The 19,966-nt window shown below is 44.4% G+C and overlaps 1 protein-coding gene across 1 annotated transcript; it reads right to left on the bottom strand.

Annotated features, from left to right (window-relative positions):
* Positions 1-1,275: 1,275 nt before the first annotated feature.
* On the bottom strand, positions 1,276-15,910 carry LMO4 (LIM domain only 4). Its single transcript, XM_054285733.1, has 5 exons — positions 15,567-15,910; positions 13,084-13,322; positions 6,201-6,297; positions 5,687-5,842; positions 1,276-1,547 (listed from the first exon to the last, which is right to left on the bottom strand). The coding sequence occupies exons 2-5, from the start codon at positions 13,317-13,319 to the stop codon at positions 1,539-1,541; spliced, it is 498 nt and encodes a 165-aa protein (XP_054141708.1). The 5' UTR covers positions 13,320-13,322; positions 15,567-15,910; the 3' UTR covers positions 1,276-1,538.
* Positions 15,911-19,966: the final 4,056 nt, after the last annotated feature.

Genomic DNA, 19,966 nt, shown 5'->3' on the forward strand with positions numbered 1-19,966 from the left:
TGGACAGCCACAGATCCATGTTAGTATTCTTGCTAAAAACATGAACAGTCAGATTTTTTTTTCTCAAAAGTATTCTGCACAGATCTACCACTAAACAGCTGATGGGAAAAACATGCAAAATGAAGTTGTTCCCTTTGTAAGCTTAGAGGTGGCTCTGCTGCTTTGTGGGGAGGTGGTTTTTGTTTGTTTGCTTTCAGAAAACAGATCATATTTTGAGATCAGCTGGTTCTCAGAAACAGCCCAGGAAACAGGTTTTTCTTTCCTTAAGATTATCAGTGTTGAAAAGTTAAAGTCTCTCACCCCAGCAAACATAAAGTTCTGTTGTTCAGATCAGAATGGCTATTGTATTCCTTTCCATGAATAGTCAATTCTAGTGCTCAGCATGAGGTACAGACCTTTCGTTGGCTTTTATTTTTTTGACCTCTTATGGTATACTCATATCCTCTTATGCTTGCATGCTCAGAGACACAGGCACATCCTTAAAACAGAAGGAACTGGAAAGAAAGAGACCACAGTGCCTCTGTGTGTGCTGTAATTCACTGCAATGGGAATTCTAATGTACTTCTTGATACCAGAATTAAGAATCTCCATGAAAAAAAATATAATTCTGAAGTAGTACTCGCAATCCTTGCCACAAGTAACACGGTCAAGTAGTTTAGCAGAGTCTTTCTTGGCATAAGAAACCAAAACCCTACTTTTAAAGGTAATTGACAATTCAGGTAATGACTATGTAAGGTGAAGTTGCAGAATGTTTTGAATGTAATTTTTTTAAAAAGCAAAGCTTCTAAAACCCATACTTGGTTTTGTTTTACTTTTTATTATTTAAATACACCATACTAGAGCAAATGTCTCTGAAAATATCACAAATAAAAGATTTTTCTTCATTCAGCAAATTAGAAGTAGGTGAAAATTTCTACACAGTAGCTGCTATGAGCCTGACTTTTTTTTTCTTTTTTTTTCTTTTTTTTTGCCATGGGAAGTAGCAACATTAGGACAAAAACACTTACATGCATACATACATTGTATTTTACAGAGATACAATAAAAGTGTTTGTGATAGAATATCACAAAAGCCACATCTTTATCTCATGTTCAGTTTGATTGAAACACATTTCCTTACAACACTTAAATATACAAAGAGCAAATAGAATGTTGTTAAGGTAAAACACAGGGTACAAACTGGCCAGTGCCCTGCTAATTGTTAATGAGGGTAGAAAGCAGATTTCAATGCTTCTTTTAATTAGCTTCATTAGTCATCTTCCCCACCCGCCCCCCCCAAGATGTCCTCCGGTGGATCTTTTTTCATTTTCTCTACAGTCTCCCATTAGCCCAGGTTCATGGAGTCCTTAATGTTCATATTCAGTCATTTTAATACACCAATAAATGTGGGAAGGGCAATCAAGAATAAAGAAGGTGCAATGGTATGGAGCTGGCATTGATGCTAGCTACAAAGGTGACTTGTCTACTTGGAGACATGGGATCCATCTGTGATGAACAAAATTTGAGATGAAGGCACGCATTCTGCATTACTCTGGCCTTTTAGCAGACCTGTAAGAAATAAAAATGGGTATCTTAGCTAAATTTGAGATAGGAAACTACAACATGACTGCTTTTGTTTTTCCCTATTCACTAATCTCTTTTTTATTAGACCACTTTTTAACTATGACTTAAAGGCTTTCTACGCTGCCCATTCATACTGCTAACGTTTCAACTTTAAACAGCAAAAAGCAAACATTTTTCACAGTTTCACTACTAAAGACAGCAGAAATGAAAAAAAGACTACAACAAGAAATGTGTACTTTCTGTTAACAAATCATACAGTGAATAAGGTGGTTTTTCTGGGCCCTGTTTGAAAGGGAAGAACCATTATGCCATGCCTTTGAAGAAGCGAGTAATGTGATCTTGTAATTGGAAGAAATAGCGTGTAAAGCAAATATGAAGTACAGCCAATATCCTCCCAAGGCAACTTTGGTTAATATGCTGCATTGCACAAGAGCTAAATATAGATATTTCAGGATTCCCCCCTCCCATTTAAATTCCTCATCTGGTACGTTAGTTAATGTTACATAAACATTTTAATATATGAAGTCAAACATGTGCTTTCATACTGGTGTTAATGAATTGCGATAATTAAAAGTGTCTAACTCAATAAAAATCTAAACTTTCGTGGATAAAATAGGAATGATCATCCATAGTCTTCAAATACAATCTGTTTGCAATTACCAAAATGAAATAATATATATTAGATTTTTATGGCTTTTAAATGACATTTTGCGCTTCCCAGGAAGTTCTTTTCTCACCCTTTCTCTAAGTTACTAAAAGCCTGAGGTCTATTAGTAACTGCAACCCCCCACTTTCAAGCTAATTAAAGTAGTAGAAGCTTGGAGGTTTAATTCCCCAGAGCCGAAGCTCAGTGTGAGAAAGGTAATTTGTCTGTCCAGAACAAAGATTAGGGAGCAGCCAGCAAGCATATTTAATAAATGAGCATCAAATATCTTCTACTATGGACACAGACAACACCAATTATGTAACTACAAGGGAATTGTTGAGTGATATGTAAACTAGAAGATTTTTAAGATCTTCTCTAAGAGACGTAATGTAACTCATACTTTATTTAAAAGCATAGAAGCTGAAGACAAACATTTGTTACAAACACTGCCAACCAGTGGGAAATGTACACTTTCAGTAGGTGGTAATACTGTTGCAAACAAGAAATACTACAGGAATACTACCAGTACAAAAAAAGCAGAGTGAATTCTTGACAATACAGCCCCTTCAAATGAAACGGCACACAGGACATCACAAACTAAGTCTGCACTCAGCAGGCAACAGTACTGAGTTTAGAGAAAACAAGGTTTTTTAAACTACAGGGCAAGTGATGGGAAGTTATAATTTACATGTGTGAATTGCCTCAGGGAGGCAAAAGGCAGGAATGGCAAACATCCCTGCGTTTGGCTCCTTAAAAAAAAAACCAAGTTTTTAAGCCAAGTTAGGCCATGCAACCTTTCCTGCCTGCACTGGTCACCTGTAAACTGCAGTGAGAAAAGAGTAAGTTCATCACTGTCACCTTCAATGCATAACAAAAATGTGTTTTAATGCTGGGAGTGTCTCAATATCTTTGGTTAAATTAAAAAAAAACAAACTTGTGCATATTATGCTATCTCTGTAATCTCTAGTGATAGAATTACATGGAAAAGGATTGATCTGTAATGCTTAATAAAAAGTATCTGTTACAGCCAACTGTGTTACAGTGGAAGAATATTTTTAATTAGTGTCCCTAAAACAGGCAGCTTCCTGTAAAACATCTCTGATGTTAAAATCTTTAGACTATTAAAAAAGAAAAATATAAAACTATTAAAAAATATAAAATATAAGAAAATATATTATAAAATATAACTCTCTTAGCAACTGGCCCTGCAGCTTCCAAAGTTCCAGAAACCTGACAAATACATGAACTATCAATTTGTCTCTTTAACTGGGTTTGTTTTCTGGCGTTACGGTGCTCTGCAATTCCCTTTGAAAAACAGTAGAAGTCAGAACAATTTCTAGAGGTATTGTATTATAAAGGAAAAACCCTCAAGCTCGTGTCCCCTGAACCTTCTCCCCAGCAGCTGCTCGTGTGCCTCAGCCCTGGCTGCAGCAATGCCACTGCCAGGCAGTGACAGGGGCTGACAAACCCTGCCCTCAGCACTCTGCACTCAGCCCCCACCAGGTACCTGCAGCCACGAGCTCTGCAAGCCCAGTCCCTTTTACTTCTCTTTGCCGTGTTCTATGTTCCTCATCATGTCTGCTGCTTTTATTGCTGCTAAATCATTTTTATTTTTTGCTAAGGCAGAGAAAGAAACTGATAAAACTAAATGACAATTTAGACACCTATTTGAAGTTACATTAAACTTTACATTCGTAGAAGACAAGTGGATAAACCACTCTCAGAATGGTAAACCTTTTACTGCAGTGTATAAAGATGAATGGTTTTACCTATATTTTGAAATGGGATACCTATAAATATTCATTTAACAGAATCACTGCTAGCTAGTCTATATTACAGATTTGTTTCATTAAAATTCACAACAGTATAAATCTATGAATCTTTAACTGTATTTGTACTTCCTTGAGAAGAGGCTGCACATTCTCTTCCAATCTTAATTATCTTTGTTCTGCCTAACTATGTAGCATTTTTGTACTCAATTCTCTCATCACCTCGATTGACAAATTAAGTAAATAAAAAAGGTCCATGCTTTATTTTGATGTAATTACATTCACCGTATAAGACTTAAAAAAATACTTAAAATTAATCAGTAAATTTATGCACAGAAAAAAAAAGGCAAACACAGATATTGAAATGTAGCAACACAACCAAAAAAATAAAAGTAAAATAAAGAACGGTTTCTGTTTTCTCGGACATATTTCTCCACAGACTAAAAGCACTCCAAAATACACTGCACACTACAGAACAGATCAGCCTAGCATTTGTCCCAGATTTTTTTTAATCTTTTGAATTTCTACTTGCAGATAAATGTTATTTTTTGTGATCCTTACAGACATTAATGAAGTTCCTATTGTAAATCTATAAAGAATTACCAACTGAAGTGTGCACTTTTTGTTTCATTGCAATAACTCAGTGCTGTGTGATTGCCTGGGTTAATGATGAAAAAGTCAAATATACTATCAGAGCTGATGGAAAAATCTATCACCAATCTGAAATTAAAATTCATCTGTGGTCAATAAGATTTAATATCCATGCAAGTGGCGCTGTAAAGAGTAAATGAATCAATGTCATCAATACATAATCAGTATGAAATATGATGTGAATAAAATTATGTGCAAGAGTCATACATCCACTCTTTTCTGGACCAGGGTGGAATGAACAGTCTCTTAACTCAAGGTTGACAGTAATTGTTACAAATTAGGCACAGCAGTTATCAAAATGCACTCACTTGCATAGCTTTAGGACTGATTAAGAAGATTAAAATACATCTAAAACTATCCAGTTTCAGAGTTACAAGACAACTGTTGATCAGAATTTTTTTTCCTCTTCACTCTACGACCTGTGCAATCATCATTTACTCATTTAGCTAGAAACCAAAACTATCAACCACAGAGATACACAACCTCTAGCTGAGATATTAGTGTTACGGAACAGTAAGTAAATAGCACTTTGGTTTTAAAATCTGAGTTATGACATGCAAAGCAGGCAAGAAAATACTTCTGAAAGAGTACCCCAGCATCCTTCCTCAACTAAAATCTTAATATTAAAATAAAATACATTAGTTTAGTCCAGGAACTTTCTCTTCACAAGGCATTTATTTCCATATTAAAGGATCTAATTTTCCTCCCTCAGAAACCTGCTCTCTTGTAAGCATTTGATTTCAGGATTATAAAATAAAATACTATTTCTCTTTCTTAAAAGTCTGTATTAATATATGCTCTCCATTTTGCTTTGTACATAAGGAGTTCAACACCTGTACAGATGCACGTGCCCAAACCAAAATAAACTAACTCACCCTGTATGTCATATTTAAAAGGTTAATATTTTCTCCCCCAAACCCTGTGCCTAAATAACTTAAGGTAAGTTCAGCTACTTAAAGGTCTCTTTGCAGGGGCAGGGAATGTCCACTATTAGAATGAAAGGAAATTGATCTTCATTTAGCTCTAAGAAAGCTTATTAGTAATTGTGGAGTATTCACCTTCTGGTCTGGCAGTAGTGGATTACTCTGAAGTGAATTCAAATGGCCATTGATGAGAGCTGTAGGTCTATCATGTTCACAAAATAAACTGCCATTGATGTAGTGAAACCGATCTCCGGGGACCAGGCGATTCCGGCAGGTAGAGCATGTAAAACACTGGCAAAGGAGAGAGACAGCAAGTGAAACTACAGCACAAATTAAGTATGCTGCAGGTTTGAAAATTACACTTCAGAGACTGCAAGTGCAGTTGAGATATGGAGCTGCTTGGTTTCTAGTATCTCCAAATATGGCATTAGTCTCACCTGTTGGGACTATGCAGTACATAACTCAAGCAGAGTTTTAGCGATTACGAGGGAACAAAGCTACGCACTACGCAAAGCTTTATAACAGATACTCCTTCTTGTAGTTATTATTTTGCATTTCATTCACAAGCAGATGCAGGTTCTACACTAAAGGGGCATGGCAACACTAATCAGCTGCTAAAAACGAAAGTACACAGAAAAAAACCCCTCACCTTAAGATGATAGACATTGCCCTGTGCCCTCATGACCAGCTCACTAGCAGGAATGGACTGTCCACAGGCACTGCAAGCACCGCTATTTCCAAATAACCTGAAACAGAGGTGATGATCATGAATAATTTAATACACAGAAGGCTCTAGGCATTTTTGCACATCACTGCCATGGTTTATTACACAACTATTTTAGACTTCTGACCCCCGTCTTCCAACTTGCTTATGTTTCATAATATGAAAAAGTTTATTTTTGTGTAACAACTGGTAGCTTCACCTTACCTTGGATATGGTTACACAGGATTTAATCAGAAATATTGACTTACACCTCTAGAAACACAAACAATTCTGTACTACACACATTTTATCAGATTACTGGGTTCATCATAAAAAAAAAAGATACAATTCATGACTGGAGTTTAAATGCATTGTGTCCTTGAAATTATATGAAGAACTCTTTTGTACTTTAATCATATCTTGAGATATGAGTCATCAAAAGGGTTAAGAGGATTTGATTGTATATCTAAGAAGACATCATGCTCAGTGTATTGAAACTCCAGTAAACCTCCATCAGTGCAGAGTTTCCATTAGAAACTCTCTGCTATCCAGGTTGATATATAATGTGTATGGGTTAACCTTTTCAATCATGGTGTCAACACTTTAGATTTGCCTCTGCTCATCTCTTTCATCCTAACCTTCTCTCTCTCTTGATAATGAAATGCTTGCTCCAACTTCCCTCTATCTGCTCCTGAGTCCACAATTTAGATTACTTCATCTCTGCTAGCAACAAACTGAATGAAATTTCGATTTGAGCAGAAAGTAATTTACCGGGATCTGGACCCATTTGTCATCATATCTCTCTGGGTGTTTGCTGTATCACTGCAGTTTTCCTATGCAATCAAATGAGACCACAACATCTGCCATTGGGGGGGGGCACACGCAGTGGGGGGAGGGGGGAACAGGCAGAAGAGTGGTGAAGAAAAATATATACATAATTCTTCAAATCCATTTAAAGGCACAATGCATCGATTCAAAATATAATACAGTAATGATTATTGAGTTCTACTTTTACAGGCTGCCTTGGCTAGAATTAGAAAAACCTTTATTTGCTTTTTGCGTGAGCCTCTAATAGACACAAATATTTATAAAGACTACCACAATTCATTTTGCAGTAAAAAAGGAAATTGAACTAGCTGGCAGGGTCACAGACCCACTTTTCTGTACGATGTAAAACACAGCAATAGGATTTACAAATTAGCGTATTGGTGTCATAATAAATATTAATATTTGCATCTCCTTCCTGTCCAAATAAAGTCATAAAATTCTGTCTGTGTCAACCTAGGACACACATTACAACAGAATACCCGTAATCTGAATGATTGCAGTGTGCCTCTGTATAAAAATAATTGCTTTGAATTTTCAGAATCTGAGCTTGCAGAGGAGGCTTGTCATGTTCAAACTACTAATTTGCTGTCGCCACTTTATTGAAAATAGCCTGTAAGTTGTTATTAAATGTATCGACTGAACGACAGAGAGAGTAGTAAAACTGCCCCTTAAGATGGCTTTTAATAGGAAGCTGAGAAACAAATTTTGCAGCAGCATCGATTTGAAGAGTTCAATCAAAACTCCATTTCAAAACTAATTAGTCTGAGATCCACGACACATTGACACGTTCTTGCAGAATCACAGCGGTTACAAAGGGAAAGCTGAACTAATACATTGTCAGGACCTCCCCACCAAAGGGACTAAACTGTCTGGAAACTAAAGGTCCATTATTAGGGCAAATAATGGACCTTCCAAACCAGGACCAGTTCAGAACAGTTACATGATATACCCAGGTTAGTTCCAAAGCATTGCAATATGCATTTTCCTTCCTTCATCCTTGCTAGGAATGAAGTTGGCACTAGAGATTGCACGGGGAAGGGCTGTGAGAGGAGGCAGAAAGGCACTGCTACACTTCCAGAGCAAAGATCCAACAATCCAGAATAAGGAGGTGGCAGCAAGGGCATTGCTGGGTAGAAGGGCAAAGATGGACAGATGATGTCAGTTGTCCATCTGAACGTGATGAGCTGTCTCTCACAACCCCCCTCTTCCCCCTGTACAATTGCACCACCCAACTGAAAACACAGCTTTCAGAATGCTGATCTCATTGCACTACTTGTCTTCATTAAGCATTCGTTATACTATTCTCTCTGAACTAGAGTGGTCCCACACCTTGAATGTCTGTGAATTCTAATAAATGGAGTCAAACTAATCCCGAGGCTTTCCACACAGTTTAAGTTTTCCCCCAGCATGTTCCCAGAACAACTCTACTCTGGGAAGCCACTTCAGCTGAATCTTCTGCTAAGATTCCTAAAAATTACTTACAAACTCAGAACAGCTTTCCGTGGCTTATTATTATTTACCAACAAAATTAAACTTATTTTTCCATCTCTACTGTTATGAATGGTTTTGTTCTGTAATGCCATTAACAGAAAGAAGCTTTATCTTTTAAAAAATTGTTATTTCTTCTTACCAGCAAAGGAAGTCTTCCACATTAACTATTCTTTCCTGAAAAAGTTGTTTTGCATGGTTTCTGGGAAGCTGGAGAGCTAATTATCTAACCAGGGGGACTGTCCAGGACAGTATTTGATTTAAAAGGCTTGAGGCTTTAGGTGCTCAATTAAGTAGCTATCGGTCTCAGACTGGACTTTAATGGGCTCTTTTCTCTTTAACTGCAGCAATGGGTAGAGATACCCCAGGTCAGGCTAATTAAAGCCAGGGGACTCTTTAATTGTGATGACAGAATTGGTTTCAGTTTCCTCTTTGGGTCCTCAGTCCAAGAAGGTCATTAATATTTCAACATTTGGGCAATGCAATCAATCACAAACATCAAGAGGTTCCCTTTACGGACAAGGCAGCTCTTCTACACTTAGCAGCATTTTACTGAGCCACCTTAAATTAACTACTGTGTGGCTCCAACACAGCATTTCCCACACTTCCAAATGCTTCTGTTTTGGTTTTTTTTTTGCTGGTGGGGTTTTTTTTCAGAACTTTCTGTAGGAGAGTGAGAATGAAAGCAGCAAGAAATCTTCTCAACCCAGTTTCCCATCTTGCTGCTCAAAATTCAGCATCAGCAGAAACATGTCTCTAGCAACTTGTACTAACAAAGTAAGGTTCCACTGCTTTCCAAAATCGTGGAGACAGATTTAAGCACTCTTGATTCTTGCACGACATGGTGCACATTTGCGTCCACATACATATATCCAAGCCCTAGCAAAGAGAAATGCACATCCAGACCTACTGATCCAGAAGGAATCAGTGTTTTTGTACATTCCCCACATTTAATCTAAATTCTGCACCAGCTATATTAAATGTAACAAAGAAAGGCAACACAGAAATTATGCCTGAAGCCAAGTCCATTAAAGGTACTTCAGAATAACTAGAGACCAAGCACCTTAAAAGCACCAGAAGCTATTGATACTTAAAAGGGGGGCTGTGCATAATGGCAAGTGCTGCATTAGAGAAGAGGAAGAAAAAAAAAAGGGAAAAAAAAAACCAGCCAAATTACGCTTGGTTAATTCAGAGTAACAGATCTGCCCCCAAGTGAATTGGAGGCCTTGAATTAATTCTGTTATGACAAATCAAGATAAACGTTCCCCCTAAATTGCATGCGATTTAATTAATTTTTGAGATCCTGTTTTTTTTTTTTTTTCCTAGCTAATAGTTCACATGCTCCTGTGCTGTCATTGTGCTTGAGTGGGCAGACTTCAAAGTGATATTAAATAACCAACTATTAGATTTACCTAGCACGTCCTATTGGAAAAGTGCCATTTAATTACCTAGCCTGTTCAATTAAAGGGACAGCATTCCCTGAATATAGCAGCTTGCCGCTGATTACCAGGGAAATGAACTGGCTGCCCGGCGGCCCCCTCCCCGGAGCGGCCTCGCTGCGGCGCGCCCGGCTCCGGCCGCCCCCGCCCCGGGGCTGCGCCCCCGCCGCGCTGCGCGGAGCGGCCGCCCGGGGAGGGGCGCCGGGCGCTGCCCCTTTAAAAGGCGCCCGGGCAATCTTCCCCTCTCCCCCTTCCCCACCACTCCCTGCTCTCTCTTAGAGGCCAATTTTGTTAATTAAATGTTTTGTTTGCGACGCGGCTCTCATTCATTTCGGACACGTCATTCCGAGCAGATCTAAGCCAGCGACCAGATCTCATTAGATAAAACCCATCAGAACTAAGAGAAAATGGAGGAGACACTAATTAAAGCTTTTAATTGTGCGGATTCGCTGCCACGCTGCTGCTTTATCTGGCATCTCAAGGTTGGGAGGGCTGCGCTCCACTCCTCTCCCTGAGCGCGTTGATCGCCGTGGGGAGGGAAGGGAACGGACCGAGGTTTTCACCTCCCTCTTTTCCCAGAAACCTTGGCCTTCAATGAAAGCTGCAGCTGTAGCTCTATGGCCAATTTGTTTTCGGGTTTTGGGGGGGGAGAGGGAGGGAAAGGGGAGTGTTGTGTTGTTTAAGCAACAACAAAAAACCCCACGTACAGCCTGAGACAGCTAAAAAGCTCATTAATAAATGGCCCTGTGGTCCTGGCCCGAAGGAGTCAAGTCCCTTTCACCTGGCGCCTGCCGGGCCAATCAATCCTCTCTCCCATTTTGCCAGTCATGTCCAGCGTGCCCCCATCTCCGGCCGAGAGCTGCGCTGTGGCTCTGCCTGGGGAGAGAACGCGCCACCACAAAAACCCGCCGGAAAACTCAGAGGGGAGAAGGATGGCACAGGGAAGCGGAGAGGCTCGCTGGCAGCAGCACTGCCTCCACAGCCAAAGGGAACCACTTCACACACCTGGAGGGCGAGAGCTTCGCTCGTGCCAGCGTGACCCACGAGCGAGCCTGCAAAGCCCATTTCCAGCGGGAAAGCTTCAAGTTAACTCAGCCCTGGCAGCACCAGGCCATCCTACCCCACCTTGAGTGTACAGTGTCCAGTTCAAGTTTCAGCAAGCATCTGTCAGAGTTATTTTTGCAAGTCAAATTACACAGATCTAAAGAGAAGTCAGACAACAGGATAAGGAGATCAATTGAAACCCCTCATCTGATAAAGCATCCTATTCATAATTGCCTACATTAAAATAAACGAGTATTAATTTTTGGCAACACAAAACCAGAGGACTGTGATAAGCTTGCCTGAACTTGCCTCTGGGACACAGTGGACGCATCTTCTCTTTTTAATTAGTAGCAATCAGACATGAGGGTTTGTTTGAAGGTGTTGGTCGAGCGATGAATCTGTACTATTCAGTGCATCTTAACAGTAGTGTCAATTTTTCCACTTCAAACAAGACTCCCTTACACTGTTCTGCTCTATTTAATTACTATTGTGCCAGACTTGGGTTTGTTGCTTAGGACGATGACCAAAAAGCACCACTGTGCACCCACAATGTGCTGATTTTTTAGCATTTCTCTCTAAAAACCCCTCTGAAACTAGCAAAGCCAAGGCTTCAATTGCTCAGACATAGCACAGGACCTGTTCCATGCACTTCCCTACACGAAGCCACGGCCACGTACCAGGTCAGAAACTGCACTATCAGAGCAACCAAATCCTAACTCCATCCTCTTAACTACGGAGGTCCCTGTGCTCCATCTGCATCTTCTCAAACCTAAGTTTTACAACATAACCAAACTTGTAACATTTGATGGCTGCTTTTGGTAGGTTTTTCTTTTCTTCAGAAAGGAAAAAAAAGTGGAGCTTTTTGGCCATCAGAAAGAAGGGAAATCCTGGGTTAACTCTTGACATTTACTATTAATGAGGAGCCAGAAGCATTTAAACAGAACACAATTTGTTTTAACTAAGCATTTCTGTGATGCTGGGAAGGTATGGGGCTTTTTTGTTGTTTTTTTTAATTACTGAATGTTGAAACAGAACACCTCCTTGAAGCATTCATGTGCATCAGTCTATCAAACCATTTACTCAAATTAAATGTGTAATCCTTCAAAATGCCTCCTTTTAAATTAATGAGTTTAAGTAGCTTGAGTTCACCTGAAAAGATCGTACGGGCACCTGACCTCATGAATTCTATTAATTATATTGGAAACTTGTTGGAAGGGATACTCTGCATAATCTTACTGTACCCCAACAGATGTGAGATTAGCGAGGCTTAGTTCCCCCTACCCAAATCTGTGGCATTTAAAGCAAACAGCTTCAAAAGAGGAAGAGATAAGAAATAAAGGGCAAGAGCATATACCTCCTCTGCTATCTCCTGCATTGTCTACACTGGAAGTTAAGCGAAATATCAGTTCAAAGCTTCTCTGTAACAATGCTGAGACAAACATCATACCACTGGTTTTTTGCTATAAGTAGAATCCATGGCCCTCCAACTGATGGTTAATCAGCTCTTTCACAAGGAGAACAGAGAATGAGTCATTCTGTTTCCACTCAAAGGAGTTTAAAGGTGCTTATGTAAATATCATAATTAATCAGATACTAAAGGCAGGCATTTCATTATTTAGCACCTCTGCCACAGCCTTATTTAAGCCCTACGATTTTAACATTTACTGTTCAGATATGCACACTTCTCCTTCAACACTACAACAAAGCAGATTAATTTAGCCTCTCTGATTGCTGTTTATTTTTAGTTAGGACTTGTTTTGTGCTGACAAACCACTTTAAAGTTACAGTCGTCGTTCAGCCCCCCCAACTCTTTCCTCCACTTGGCAGTCGCAACTCGCCCTGGGCTAGGCGCTAACATCCGCACCCGCACGTCTCTCCCTCCTAAGGAAGGAGCCATCCTGAGCCAGCCCAGCCCTCTACCCTGCAGACACCCACCACGAGAAATAAAGGGGGAGGGGGGGAGAGAAAAATGGAGAAAAAGGCAGCAGGAAAGGGGAAAGCTGTCCTCACCAGCCTGGCCGTCGCCTCACCTGATGTAGTCGTTTCTGCAGAGAATCATGCCGCTCTTGGTGTAGCAGGAGGTGCCGATGTCCCCCAGCTGGGCCTGGCAGCAGGAGCACTTGAGGCAGCGGCTGTGCCAGTAGCTGTCCATGGCGTAGAGCAGGAAGCGGTCGGCGATCTTCCCCCCGCAGCCGGCGCACCTCTTCCAGGAGAGGGAGCCCGCCGTGACCGGGGGCGGCTGCGCGCTGCCGCCGGGGTTCACCATGGCCTGCGCGGAGAGAGGGGCGGGGGCGAGTCAGCGCCGGGACAGCACGGGCCGGGCCGGGCCGGGGCGCAGCGCGGAGCCAGCGCCGCTCCGGGCCCCGCGGGGCAACGGCGGCCGGGCCGGGCCGGGGCGGGGGCGCGGGCGCGCAGCTGGCGGGAGCGGCGGGCGCGGGGGGCAGAGCGAGCGCAACCCGCCGCCCCCCCGCCCCGGGCTTGTGCAGCTGCAGCTCACAAGTCAGGAACAGTCCCGGCGTTTGTTTTGCTTATGAAAAAAAGTGTGTGAAGAGTGGAGGGGGGAAAAAAAAAAGTTGTGAAACTGGTTTTTCAGTCTAGGAGAGGCTCCGCAGGCTCGGGGCGGTAACGAGGGGCTCCGGAGCGGCCCTCGAGGCCTTGGGATTTTATTTTCTGTGGTTTTATTTTAGAGAACTAAAAACACCCCGAGAAAACACTCCAGATTGAGGACACTGGCCCGAATAATAGATCATTGAACTTTAGGACGCCTGTTAACTTCCTACACAAACATACTCAACTTTTGTCTCGCTAATCTGCCCTTGATCAGCAGTTTAAATGCTAAAGCTTTGTTACCAAAAAAAAAAAAAAAAAGGAAAAAAGAGAAAAAAGTTTACCGACCCTAAGAAAGCGGTCGAGTAATGAAGTGAATCGCTCCGGCTGCGGTTACTCTGGCCGCCCCCGAAACTGCCACTAAGGGCATTTTTCACTTTCTAATAAATGCTTTATGCAAGCAGGACAACCGAGAGATAATATAGGAATCAATTCATAAAGCTTACTCTAAACCGATTAATTTGTTGCCTTCAATCCAGGGTCCAATAAACTCCCGGTGTTCCTCCAGTCACTTATACTATAAAAAGATCAAGTTATTTACTGCCAATTAAGCAGCATGTTTTGTCTTTGTCCTTTGTAAGCCGTATGTGCTCATGCCGAGGCATCTGGCTATCTGCTAAGGACCTTCAGACTGATACGTCCAGAGCAGCGAGGAGGAACTTTTCCTGACACTGGCCCAACTCGGCTGCAGGGGAGAACTGAGGCCGATTTAAACACACATTTCCTCAGAAAGAGTACCTGGAGGTATGTCCAGTGACCGCACAATAAACCAGGAGAACTGCACCAATTAAGCTGTAACAAAAACCCCGAGACTTTGGAAAGAAAACCACTCTAAAAGCCATTAGCATTGCATTTATCCGAACGCATCGTGTACCTTTATGTAAATTGATTTCTGATGCATTTGTTCAAGGAATTGCCTTTTGTTACAGTTTCCAGCTACAGCCTAATGAATCTGCATTTCCTGCTCCGAGTCTTTAAACCGTTTTCCTATGCTTTAAATCACTTCGGATTTCTTAAAAGAAAGAAAAAGGCTCCATGCCACCACCTTAACCTGTCTTTGTCGAAGACAAATATGTATAAATATAAAATGGGAAACGTTACACTGAGAAAACCATCCAGTAACCCCATTAAGCTAAAGCTCTTAAGGACAAGCAATACCTTAATGCTGATTAAATCTAAAAAGATGAATCAAGAGGACTGACCAGAAAGTGACTCCCTTGATAACTAAGGACGGGCCCTCATCAAGTTTCATTTAGAGTTGGGGGGGGAAAAGCTTTTAACTTAAATAGGCTTACTCTAGTAATTACAGAGCCAAGCAATTTTGGTCCTGGGATAGGAGTCAGTGAAATAGAAAGCAGAGCTAGAAGCTAGAGGCAAAATACCCCCCTTTTAACAGCGTCTCTGGTGCTTTTTTAATGGAGACCAAGGGAGGGACAAGCGGAGAGCTGGAAATTTGTAGTACAAAAATGGATGCTTAATTCATGTCTTGGTTTTAATTAGGTGATTCACCGATTTTCTCCTGGATTGAAACAAAAGACTGTGTGTGGGGCAGGAAGGGAACCGGAGAGGAGAGAAATAGAGAGCTCACTTTGATCTTTTCTGCCACTGTTTCAGAACAGTGTTTACTACAGGGGAAGCGGGCGCCCCAGCCTCCCCCCACCCACCCCCCCGTCCCCTCCATTCACAGCCGAGGCAGGCAGAGCCCTTTCCCGGCGGCAGCTGGGAAGGGGGGTAAGCGAAGGCGCTCCGGCGGCGGCCGCCGCCAGGCTTTGTACGGGGGCCGCGACAATGCCCGGGGTCCGCGGCTCCGCGCCCCTCCGCCCGGTGGGCAGCGGGACGGCGGCGGCGGGCGGGCACCGCGCACACGAACGCTGCGAGACGCGGGGGAGCGACCGGCACTTCTTACCTGCTTCCCCTCTATATTGCAAAAGGCCGGGGAGCGCCGCTCGGGGTGCCTGAAGAGATCTTCTTGCAAAGAAATAAGCACAGCGCTCGCCCTCTCGCCGGCTGGAGGGAGCCCCCCGCCCGGCAAGGGGCAGCCCAGGCTGGAAAAATATAGATATTGCTATGAGAGGCGTCTGCCCGGGTCCTTCCTCCAGCTCCCGCTTCCCGGGAGGGGAGCTGCAGAGCTCGGTCCCCGCCGCTGAGCCGCACACGCAGGGCGCCGCCGCCGCTCGATGCTGCAATCGCCGGGCAAGTTTGGCAATGTGGCTTCACTTTGTGCCGCTTCCCCCCCGCTCCCCCACCTCCGCCCCCTCTCCGGGCTGCGGCGGCTCCCGAGCCTCCCGCGGCGCGGAGTCGGCCGGCCGCGGCCCGCCGGAGCGCCTCAGCGGAGCGGGCGGGAGCGGCGAGTTTGAGCGGGGCCGGGCGCGGAGCTGCTGCCGGGATCCTGCGGCGGCGGCGGCGGCGCTGGCGGGGCGCGGGGGGCGGCCCTTGTGCCCGTCTAAGCGTGAGGCTGCAAGTGCGTGTGTGCCCGCACGGTGCGCGTGTGCCCGCTGCCCTCACACATGTGTTACTGACAGAGCAGAATCCCAACTACACTCCGGCTCGGCGCCCTCGTCAGCCCGCCGCAGCCAATCCGCCCCCGGCTTGTTCAGGCGGAATAATAAAACCTGCCAATCCCCGAGAAGACAAAGGAATGAGTGAGAGGGGAGGAAAAAAAAAAAAAAAAAAAAAAAAAAAAGAGGGAGGAAGGGAGGGGGCGAGGAGGAGGAGGAGGGGAATGGAGAGGAAGGAGGGAGTCAGGTGGGCAGCGCCGGCCGCCCGGGCGCTGAGGGGAGGCGCGCGGCCGTGAGGGCACCGTCCGTCCCGCCTGGCCCCGCCCGCCAGCTCCCGGCCACCAGTTGAGAAACTTGGCGGCGAGGGGTCATCCCGCTGTCCCCGAGGGCAGGCCCGCTCCGCCCGGGGAGCGATGTCCGTCGGAGCCCTCCCGGCCGCTGGGCGCTTCCCCCGCCACCGCGGCCCTGCCGTGCTGGGGGAGGCGCCGAGGGGAGGCGCGGCCGCAGCAGCCGCTACTTGCCGCCTTCGTGGCGCCCCCCGCTGCCGCGTCCGGCCCCGGTGCCCGCACCCCGTCCTGGGATCCCGCGCTGGGGCGGGGAGAGGCGGCGGCGGGCCGTGCCCGGCTCGCCCTGCGAGCTCAGGGGCCGTGTCCAGCCGCCGCTGCCACACGTTCCCCGCGGGAGCTGCGCTGCGGGACTCAGGCGGGCACGGCCCGCGGTGGCCGCCCCAGTGGAGGTTTCGGTGGGTTAAGCAGCCGCAGTTGGCGGCACCGCTCCTCAGCAGAGCAGGCAGCTGCATTTCTGAGAGAGAAGCCCGGGGATGACGGCAAATCGGAAGAAGTAATGTTCAGTGGGAACGCTTAAAACTATGAAAAACCCCCTACGTATTAACTGCACGCCTGCGAGGCCTAAGTGCAGCACACAGGATAAGCACAGCCGCGAATCGCTGGAACACACCCACCCCCGGAATAACAAAGTGCTCCTGGATGCGGTGCTGTCCGCGGCGCAGCTCCGCGCCCGGCGGTGCCCGGCACAGGGGACACACGGCCCCTGTCACCCCGCGCTCGCGGCGGAGCCCCCTCAGCGGCACTGCCGGGATCTGCTAAAGGACAGAAAAACTTGGGAGCAGGAGTTTCTCGATTCCAGAGCGCTGACGTAAGCGCAGCCAATGCAGCGCCCGCCGGACGGCAGCAGCGCTCGGGCCCCGCTCGACGTGAGCCGCGGGCAGGGCAGGGCAGGGCGGCCCCGCCGCCCGCGGGCGCGTTCGCTGCCCTGTCAAGTACGTGGTGGCGGCAGCGTGACCGAGCTACGAGCTCCGCGCGCCCCCCGGTATCCGAAACAACAAAATGTTTTAAACCTGCCCCTGCCGGCGGCTCACGCAGACGCGGTGCCCGCACAGGTACACGGAACTCTCCCGGGAGCGCTTCCTAAGGAGTGAGCGCCCCGGCGCAGGAATGCTGCCCGCCCGGGGACAGCCTGGCGCTGAGCCCGGCCCCGCAGTCGCAGCCCAGGTGTGCTTTATCCACATCGCCACCTGTGGGTCTGCCGCAGCCCTGCAGCCCCGGCCTGGGCTGGGCACGGAGCCGTGTGCCCAGCGATCATTTAGAATTGAAAGGAAAATTGTCTACCTGGGAGAAATGTAAATGGGAAAGCGTAGGATGGCGAAGATACATTTTGCTTCTGAATATGTAGAAAATAAAATATCGACATTTGAATGGCACCATAGGTATGATTTAAACACGGGAGAAAATTATATTTCTATGTTCCTCCATAGACTGGGATATGTTCAGAGTCTGCTTAAAGCAGACTTGGGATTCATTCAGACTTGGGAATTCATGGAAAGCTTCCACAGGGAAAGGGGAGAGGACCGGTGTTGTGGTTAGTTTTTTTTAGCATAGGTCTAGAAATATATCATCTGGATGTAATCTCCATGTACATATTACATTTAAACATACTCAGCAGTTTTAGATTTGTTATGTAGGATCTGGTACAATTTAAAATATATAAAGCAACAAGGCATGCTACAGATAATCAACAATCACTGATATTTTAGCTCTCTGACAGTTAAGAGCACAAGAACAGAGCAAATGCCAAGCTCAAATAAAATCTACATTGTCTAATTATCTAAGCCTGTAATGGCTGGAAGCTACCAAATTCAGACTCTGGGAGAGCCATTAGGACCTCTCCTTATTGGAAAAGATATTCTACCAAGAAACTCTGCCATAGGCACTAAAATGTTTACTAGTCTTAAAAATGAGGGTGATACAAAAAACAGGAATTACCTTCTCAAGGAACAGTTTTAAATGGCTTAATGATGTTTTCCAAATTGCATTACAATGTTCATATCTTTTTCTGAAATCTGATCATCACTAATTTTTGTGATTAATTTTAACAGAGGAAACCTTAACTGAGAGCATTTTGCAGAGCAATATTTTTCTAATTTTTCTTTTGTGCAGCATCTGCTGTTGCTGTGCTGTCATCTTCGTTATGTTTTTCATTGTCTATGTGCCATAATGTAATTAGTTAGTTCAACATCATCTGTGCTATTAGATGAGATGTTTCTATGGTAAGTTAACATAGTTCTGTGTAATTGGTAGATTTCAGCAGTAGGCATGAATGTATCCATCAACTTTAGGTCGATTTGAGTCCACAAGATTTAAATTCACTTGGCATACGTTATCCTAGAAGACTGTTAATTTTGGCTGAATGGATAAAAAACACAATGCAGAAGAAAATCTGGCTGCTTATATTGCGGTGCTCTTGGAGTCAGGGAAGGGAAAGCATAAAATTGCTGGCTTAGTAGTTGCAATCTGAATGTCTGGAAAATGTTACAGCCTGGGATCCAAATAATTCTTAAAGCGAGATGTGCCCCTAAGATACCAGGCAGTCCAGAATTCATCACTTGTCTCTCCATTCAGGGGAAGACTCTTGGTTCTCTCCCTAAATACTGCATCCCTATGGGAGCTCTGGGTTCTCCCCTGAATAGTGCATACCTCAGGGACTTCCTTTTCCTTTTCACATTAGGGAGAAATGTTGAGGCTGCTGCTTTGACATCTTCCATGTGGCACTTTCCTGATCCACGTGTCTTGCAAGCTACACCTTTTGAACAAACAAACTTCTAAAACAAACCCTCTGACCCCAGTCTGTCCAGGAACAGTGATGAAAAATCAACAGCCATTCCTTACTTAAAAGTAATGCATCCTTTTACTCACATAGGATCTTCTGGTTCAGGCCTCAATCAATTTAAAAATGTGACTGGATAAAGTATTTCAGTCGGATATCCAGTGATATGGCAGAGTCACATCCTGGCAGAAGCTGGGAAGAATCCTGGATGCCTTCACTCTTAGCATTCTTTTCGAAGCAGTAGACAGTTCTGTTTGCCCAAAAGAGTAAGATAAGTTACGTTTAGAAATATTTGTATAGATTTTGACTTGCTTATAAATATATGAGTAACTTTATTTACAGGAACCCAGAACCATGGGAGGTAATTAGTAAGCACAGTTTGCTTAGGTAAGGGCTTGCAAGACCTTTTATCATCACTGTATCTATAACTTAGGACAGGAGCCAAATAATATAAATGTCAGTAATTACAGATATATATTTATATTAACAATAAAGTCCACTTTTGGAAGAGCTAAGGCTGTGTTTGTAATGACGTCATGTGGCTGAAATTACTTCACCAACTTGTCCTGTGCACATTTCTGGCAGGAGAAATTGACACATTGCCACAAGCCAGCAGCAGCAGCAAGTTCTGCAAGTGGGTCCTGTGACTACAGGCAAGATATCAGACTTTGACATTACACATGAT

Source organism: Melozone crissalis, unplaced genomic scaffold (assembly GCF_028551555.1).
Source record: "Melozone crissalis strain CALT ecotype California unplaced genomic scaffold, PUWL_Pcris_2 ptg000045l_1, whole genome shotgun sequence".
NCBI classification, from domain to species: domain Eukaryota; kingdom Metazoa; phylum Chordata; class Aves; order Passeriformes; family Passerellidae; genus Melozone; species Melozone crissalis.

What these genes read in the sequence shown, in the direction of transcription:
- LMO4 (XM_054285733.1), bottom strand. Translation starts at nt 13,319, where the DNA reads ATGGTGAACCCCGGCGGCAGCGCGCAGCCGCCCCCGGTCACGGCGGGC. An exon ending in TGCAGAAACGACTACATCAG is followed by an intron (nt 6,298 to 13,083) that starts GTGAGGCGACGG and finishes CCTCTGTTTCAG; the next exon opens with GTTATTTGGAAATAGCGGTG. An exon ending in GCAATGTCTATCATCTTAAG is followed by an intron (nt 5,843 to 6,200) that starts GTGAGGGGTTTT and finishes CTCCTTTGCCAG; the next exon opens with TGTTTTACATGCTCTACCTG.